Source organism: Neolamprologus brichardi, chromosome 10 (assembly GCF_056152115.1).
Source record: "Neolamprologus brichardi isolate AB-2024 chromosome 10, ASM5615211v1, whole genome shotgun sequence".
Taxonomy (NCBI): Eukaryota; Metazoa; Chordata; class Actinopteri; order Cichliformes; family Cichlidae; genus Neolamprologus; species Neolamprologus brichardi.
Genome location: NC_142113.1, coordinates 34,087,501 through 34,095,000, shown reverse-complemented (window position 1 = coordinate 34,095,000; position 7,500 = coordinate 34,087,501). Strand labels below are relative to the sequence as shown.

Sequence of the window (7,500 nt, the reverse complement as noted above, 5' to 3'; positions counted from 1 at the left end):
GACTGAGCGATATTTGTTCTGCTTCAGGCTCCGTTGTAAACGCAGGTCGGCGTTTCACTTGGACGCCGTCCCGTTTCACAGAGGCGACTGATGCTCAGCGACTCCGCGCTCGCTCCTGAGGCGCTGCCGTTTACAATCGAGCGTGCTCGCTTCATCGTGAAATCTGATGTCACACACCTGTCCGGTGACCTCGGCGTGGTGATGCGTTCAGGCTCCCGGCGGCCGTGCTGAGCGCCGGCAGCCACTGATGCTGTTGTTCACCTGAGTGTTCACAGATTCCTGCTGCACACACCCCAAAACCTCCCCGTGTGTGTGTGAGTGTGTATTCATGTCTTTGTGGGGATCGTCCCCTCGACTTGTGGTTTTAGTGTCAGGGTTACAGGTCGGCTGTGGTTAGAGAAAGCATTATGTCAGTTATGTCCCCACAGGTATATGAATAACCGTGTGTGTGTTCTGGCACTGACGTCACAGTCGTGTGGTCATGTGACTTGTATCCAGACAGTTTAAAGTTTCTGGCAAACGAGTTGAAGAAAGCGAGCTCGATCCACATGAAGGAGTGGACACGAGCTGATGCGAACAGACGTCGGCGCAATGACAAACACATTAGGCTAACACGGAGGGGGTGGGGCTTATAACCCTCCCAGCTCACCTGTGTAAATCATTAATATTATCACCGACAGGTGCTGACATGCTGTGTGGGTAATTTTACTAACAGACCATCCAAGAAGCCCGAGCTCCAGTTTTTTGAGGAAGTTGTCAGGACAAAGTACGTCTCTAATATTTGGAGTGCACGTTGCCTCTTTTCCTTCTGTGTCTGCTGGACTTTATGAAGGTTTGTCCCGGCAGGTGTAGCTGTTGGTGTACCAGCCGCACACGGTTGGTTTGGTTACAGGCGCAGTGTTATAGGTCAGCGAGAGTTTTCTGTGTTACAGCAACTACACATTTCTGTGAGTCTGGATGCTCAGAAACGTCGTGCGCTGTGAACATGGAAACGCTGGCTGAAAAAGTGACTTTGCTCTCATTCTAACTTGAAACCCTCAAAAACACAACAAAAACAGTCCTCTGAGTGTCCACTTCATTCTTTACCGTTTTGTGTCGTGTGCCCCACAAAAGCTCAACGCAGTAACTATATGAGACTTGACTTTGTTATGTGTTACACGTGTGTGACGCTGGGGGAGAAAACAGGTTAAAGCTAGCGCGTCCACTCTTTACCGTTTCCATTATTTAACATCTCAGTTAAACAGCTGCACTCCACCATAAACAACAAACTGTTAATGCTAAGCGCTAACTAGCCAAGCTTAGCAGAGCAGCAGTAGCCAGAGGAGTGTCTGATAAAGTCATGTGGGTAAATTTAATGAAGTAAACTGAGAGAGTAATGCAGATGTTTTATTTATTTCAAAACACTGTGTAATATTTATTTATTTTGTTAGAGTGTAAGACTAAGGTTTAGCAATACTTTAGCTTGTGTAGTTACTGCGATCTGCCTTTAGGGGGCAGTGCTGCAATCTCATTAACAAATAGTTTTTTTTGTGGGTTTCAAACTCATCGATGATGAAATGCAGAGTTTCACTTTATGTGACAGTTTGTACATTTTCGTGTCACGTGAAATATCTGCTGGTGAGTCTGTGTTAGCACCGATGAAGCCAGTATTTCAAATTTTCAACATATTCAGAAATACAGTCGTCTTCCTCTGATGCTTCACGTTTATGCCTTTAGGATGTTACCTTGGCATAAAAATATAGCATCTTAGAACATGTTGGATGGGTTTCACTGAATTCTTTAAACCAACGACTCCCAAAGTCCAGAGTGCTGAGGCCCACTGCTAAACCACAAACTCACACGGGCCTCTAAAGGTTAAATCCTCATCCTAATAAAGTGATAAGAGTGATGTATTACCCTGAAATAGCACGTAAAAACTTAAATAGCACACACTGTTGGCTGTACATTGTTAATGCTACCCAGGCATATCAAAGTTTATGGCTAAGCTGTGGCACTGGGACACAAACTTTAATACAAGAGCTGTAAATTTAGGTGAGAGTAATGACTAATATCACAAACAGCCTTCTATTATTATTGTTTATATGAATATGTTACTGTACACACTGTAATTTTCAAACTGAATTTCAATTAATGATGCGGCCTGCCTGCAATATCTTCATAGCCCACCAGGGGGCTCCAGTCTGCATTTTGGGAGTCACTGATTTAAACAATCATTATGAACTTGAATTTGCATTAAGAAATTGTTTATTCATTAAAGATGTTAGGATATATTCATTGAAGATGATTAAATCACCTAACAATCATGAAAAACGCCTGTGACACGAGAATAAATTGGCAGAGGTACGCCGTGGTGCTACATGTTTAACCGCTGATTTAAGATGAAATTAAAGTTGTGATAGGTGTCACTTAGAAAGTCCTGATCAGTGCTGACGGTAAGAAAGAAACAAGGCTACAGGTTAATTTTCCCAAACTTGTGAAAGGAAAAACCCTGAATTCATGCTGTGTCCCTGTAACACAATTAAACACAGTGTCCCCATTACGCACATAGGAAAGCACACACACACACACACACCCTTCCCGCCCGCCTCCTGGTTTGGTTCGTTTCTGTTGATTGGTCCATAACACTCAGCATAAGCCTTAAGTAAACATACTCTATTATTCTGTAAACATTAAAAAGAAAAAAAGACGAAACTAACAGAGAAGAAAAGGAAACGTGTACTGTAGCTGTTACATTTTTAGTCCTTCTGTTCATTTTCTGCTGTTTTTCTTAATATTTCTAATCTGATGTCTGAGCACGGCGAGACTGTCGTCATGAACGCATCGTGTTTGAAAAAAAATAAGTGAGAAAAGCTCCGTAACGAGGAGGAGGAGCCGTGTACAGAGTTAGCGAGAGTCTCGGACATCTCTTGTCTTTTAGAAAATGTTTTTTATTGTATGTGATTTAAAAAAAAATGACGACATGGCAATTTGAAAAGCAGTTTGTGAATAAATTAAGTTTATTGAGAATTATTTTACAAAGAAAGGGGAAAAACTGGTGTCTCGTGTCTTTATTCGCTCACGGGTTAAAGGAGACGCCGCCAGTTCATGGACCAGGAAGCACATGCAGGTTCAGCTCTTATTAAAAATTGATTAACAGCAAATGTCAGGAAAATGTTGACGGTTCTTTAACTTCAACTCAATCAGCAGCCAGACACAGAAAACGTGTGCCAGAGAAACCAGTTTAAAAGAACGGTGATGAAACCAGTATCTGGGCAACGTGCAAACATCTAAGGACCGTTTAATAAAGTATTAGTGCGGGGTGGGGGTGGGGGGGGGATCAGCTCCATGTCGCCTCCGTCTGGCAGATAAAGCTGCACCAGGGAGACGGCGGCGCTTCACTCGGTTCACGTGTAGGTGATGAGCTCCACGTTCCCGTAAAACTACAGACCAAAGACGGCTGGCAGGCTTCAGTTTTTCTCTGTGGGGGTGCTCTCTGAGGTGGGGGGGCCGCTCCCCTCTGCTGCAGCGCTGGAGGAGGAGGCGGTGACGGCCGGGGCTGAGGTGAAGCTGATGGGGACGATCCTCTCCTTCCCGTCGTTGGCGGGGTTCTCCCGCGGCGCCTGAATCTGCAGCTGGCCTCCCAACAGCGAGCAGGTGACGGCCTCGGGGTCGACGCCGTCCGGCAGGTCGAACTCCTGCCTGAACTCCTGGCACTTGTAGGTGTAGGAGCCCTTCCCATCCTCCTGCTTCTTCTCCGTTCTGCCACTCACCCTCAGCTTGCGGCCCACCTGCTTCACCGACAGCTCCTCCGGGGAGAACTCCTTCGTGTCCAGGCTGAGGGCGAAGGTGGTGCCGTCCCTCCCCAGCTCCTGGAAGGCGATGGGCTTGAAGACCCCCGTGCAGGAGGATGTCTGATCGATCTCCTCAAAGATCTTCTGGTGCAGCCTCTCCATGAACTCGATGCTCTGCTTCACCTCCTGCATGTGACGGATCATCTCCCGCTCGATGTGGTAGAAAAGCGGCCGGGTCTCGGGCCACAGGCTGCGGACGGGCCAGTGCAGGTCCAGGAAAGGCGTCGTGGCGGCGGGGGACATCTGGAAGACGCTGGGGCACAACATCCTGTTATCCTGGAGGTGGAGGTGGTGCTGCTGGTTTGTGACGAGCTGCTTCTCTCAAGTCTGTCTGCCTGATGGCCGTCCTCCCTGCTGTTTATATACACTGACCACCGCCCACATGCACCCACCCACGGAAAGTTCCAGCTACATTCCTGAGTGTGTGTGTGTGTGTGTGTGTGTGTGTGTGTGTGTGCGTTCACCTGCTGTATAAAGACCATGACTGAGTCCTGCAGCAGAAATAGAACAAAGCTGAGATGTGTTGGCATGTGGCAGCTGAACACACACACACACACACACACACACACACACACACACACACACACACACACACACACACGCCTGTATGTCTCTCTTTGTGGGGATTAATCATGACACAAAAACAGGACATGAATAAAGGCTTATTTTCATGGGAAATAATATGGGAATAATCATTTTGATTATTTCTAATGAAAAACATAAAGAAGACCTAAAGTTAGATATGGTGATAACAAAAACAAAGTCGCCCAGGAAAAGCATCCAAACATGAGAAAAGTGTGAAACAGTCCCAACATCAGCCTGAAGTTTCTGTGTGTAATCATCTGCTGAATATAAGGACCAGGTTTATGGGTTAGTCCTGACATGAGACTAAAGCTGGTATTTTATGAGAAGAGAGTCCTCACTTCACAAGAAACTGTATGAGGTAACGTACACAGAGCTGTATGTCATAAGCAAAAACGATCAAGCTTGAACTGAGTCACAGTCGATGTAGGGTCACAGGGTCAAGTTTAAACCTGACACAGATAGATCACACACACACACACAGGAAGACGTACGCTGTGTAACCCTGACCTTGTTCTGTCTGTAACCATACCTGGGTCCCCACTTTGCTGCTTTGTGAACACATATATGTCCCCATAACAAGGACACACTGTGTTGGTAAAACTGCAATAAGGGTGCAGAGAAGCTGGACTCGGGGCCCGCATGGAGACGTGGCTCTGCTGGCATCAGCGTGAACGTTACTGTGACTTACATCCAGCTGTTTGGGGCTCACCTGAGAACCACCTGCTCTAACGTTTAACGACGATGTTCTGCGTTAATAACAGCTGCTGTTCGTATTTCTATTAAATGTTTGTTTTTAAACCGTCTCACAGTTTGAAACGCTGCTGAGTGACGTCAGCCTCCGCCTTTATCCTGTGAGCAGATCGCACTGAGCTGTCACCGCCATCATTTCTATTTTTGCCTGCATTTTTTCCGCTCCTCCCACCCTGCTGTTTCCCGGCCAATCACACGTCGACATGAGCCTAATCACGTGTCAGCGCTTCAGCGGACACGTGGCGTTGAGCTCTTTGAATACGACGTTTCCCGTATGTTTGCTGTGAGCGGGGGATTAGCTCAAATGGTAGAGCGCTCGCTTAGCATGCGAGAGGTAGCGGGATCGATGCCCGCATCCTCCACGTTTTCTTACTCCGTGTTTTAGTCCCTGTGGATCTGTGCCGCCCTTTGGACTCTGACCCGCGCGTGGATTTTGGTTTGGTTGTGTTTAAGCTCAGGTACATTTTACATTAAAAACACTCTGGTGGGGTACATAAGAAATGAGGTAATTAACTCACTGCGTGGATAATTGTAACTGTGGGCTCACAGTCTGAAGCTGTGTTGCTGTGACTCTGCACTCTGGAAATAAAATTATGGAATTTAAATGATTTATTTAAATAAAGAATTTATATTTCAAATTATTTAGATTTGTAGTATTAAATATTACTATGACACACGGGTGATTAAATATAACAAGTTGTAAAATAAAATAAAGCTAAATTTTAAAAAAATATGGAAAAGTACCCAAAAAAGCAAATAATGTATTATTTGAATATGAAAATAAAAGAATATATAATGGACGATGCAGTAATAAATACTGAAAATTAGCAGTTAATAAATAAATCCCCCCGCTGGCTCCTTCGGTTTTCTTTCACTGTATTTATTCACATTTATTCAGATGTTATATAAACACAACAAATAAGAAGATTTCATTTATTCCTCAGTCACACACTTTCATTAAAAACAAGTCTAAATGCAGGAAGATGATTCGGTTTGCTGGCCTCAAACACTTCTTTGTGCTGTCCACTGGGGGGCGCTGTTCACCTGCAAACATTAGCTGGTGAACAGCTGTGACTTCTCCACCCTCCATCACAGTCAGAACATCTGATGAGAAATAAACCCGACACCACAAACCATGAAAAGATCTGCAGATCACGTTTCCCTCACCTGCCCTGATGGGCGTGAGCAGCGATAACCAGGTGAGGGTCACTTCAGGTCAGTGAGTCACCTTTGCTAAGCTCACCTTTTTAAAGTTGTTTTTCCTCACGGTCATGTTTTTCTCTCTTCTTTTCTGTGTCTAATTTGCCGTATGTGGCGCTACCTGCTGGATGTTATCCAGAGCCACACCTGTGGGGCCGACCAGCCGCCATGACCCGAAGACCCCCAAAGAGAGCGGCTGAGACCATCATACTGTTTATACTTCCTGTCTATCCAAGCTGCTACCTGGATGCTAACAGGTAAGCGGCTACTTCCTGGTAAACTCTGCCCCCTGGTGGTGGGAGGGAGTGATTTGTCTGTAGAGCGAGCTGATGCCGAGCCGAGAAGTTCAATCAGAGCAGCAAACACTGGAGAACATACAAATACTTTCACACAATACTCGACTAAAAGTACTCAAGTACACTGCAGGCCGGTCCCTCCTATATAGACACGCCCCTTTAGCAAGAAAGCTCAAAGCACACCAGGAGTCGTCCTGCTGGTCGTCATGGCGAACACATTTTAATTAGTCACTGCTTCAAGACGGCGTGGGCAGCTTCGATGACCGTGACGCGGCTCCTACCCCTCGCAGCAGGCGTGGTGCTGGTGGTGGTCGGAGCTCGGGCCACGTGGAGCGGGGGCAAGTGGGCGTGGTGGTCATGCTGACGCAGCAGAAGCTGCAGCTGTTCGTTCTCGCGCCTCAGCTCCTTGCTGTGCTTCCTCAGAGCTTCACGCTGCAGCACGGCGCCGCCGCTGCTGCTCCACCGCAGCTGCTGCAGTTCCGGGAACCTACAGACGTCCTGCAGACAGATGGACAGGTGAGCTACCTGTGGGGGAGGAGCTTCCTGGCACTGTGCTTGTTTTAGAAGCTGCACACCCACCTCGCTAAAGTTAAACTGAAAGGACACAAGTTGGGGAAGGCGGAGCCTACCTTTGCTGGCGTGTCCTGTTGGCACTCGTCTGTGCGTCGTGATGATGATGATGTCAGTAACGTGTCGTGTTGCGTCTCCAGCCGGCGGCAGATGTCCGCGGCCCGTAGAACCCTCTCGCCCTGAAACAGCGGAGCACACGGAGGGTGAGGAGCAGTGCCGACAGGTGAAGCAGACAGGTGAGGCGGGCTTCACCTTGGTGACGACGGCCT

The 7,500-nt window shown here is 47.1% G+C and overlaps 3 protein-coding genes and 1 non-coding gene across 4 annotated transcripts in view; 2 read left to right on the top strand and 2 right to left on the bottom strand.

The window, feature by feature from the left end:
• Positions 1 to 3,023, top strand: part of fam53c (family with sequence similarity 53 member C) — a 13,505-nt gene extending 10,482 nt beyond the window's left edge. The window contains exon 5 of the mRNA XM_087847608.1: positions 1 to 3,023. This exon is cut by the window's left edge and continues 897 nt beyond it. The gene's annotated coding sequence lies outside the window, so the exon portion shown is untranslated.
• hspb9l (heat shock protein, alpha-crystallin-related, b9-like) lies at positions 2,975 to 4,189 on the bottom strand. Its single transcript, XM_006808292.2, has one exon. It carries the CDS (start codon positions 4,095 to 4,097, stop codon positions 3,447 to 3,449), a length of 651 nt encoding a protein of 216 aa, XP_006808355.2. The 5' UTR covers positions 4,098 to 4,189; the 3' UTR covers positions 2,975 to 3,446.
• A 1,265-nt stretch (positions 4,190 to 5,454) lies between these two features.
• Positions 5,455 to 5,527, top strand: trnaa-agc (transfer RNA alanine (anticodon AGC)). The gene has a single exon. It is a non-coding gene; the product is annotated as a tRNA-Ala (tRNA).
• A 1,329-nt stretch (positions 5,528 to 6,856) lies between these two features.
• Positions 6,857 to 7,500, bottom strand: part of drc2 (dynein regulatory complex subunit 2) — a 5,861-nt gene continuing 5,217 nt past the window's right edge. Inside the window, exons 7-9 of the mRNA XM_087847602.1 lie at positions 7,484 to 7,500; positions 7,291 to 7,410; positions 6,857 to 7,159 (exon numbers count right to left, since the gene is read on the bottom strand). The exon at positions 7,484 to 7,500 is cut by the window's right edge and continues 202 nt beyond it. Of these exons, the coding sequence (XP_087703728.1) occupies positions 6,890 to 7,159; positions 7,291 to 7,410; positions 7,484 to 7,500 (407 nt within the window). The 3' untranslated portion in view covers positions 6,857 to 6,889. The remainder of the gene's footprint in view (positions 7,160 to 7,290; positions 7,411 to 7,483) is intronic.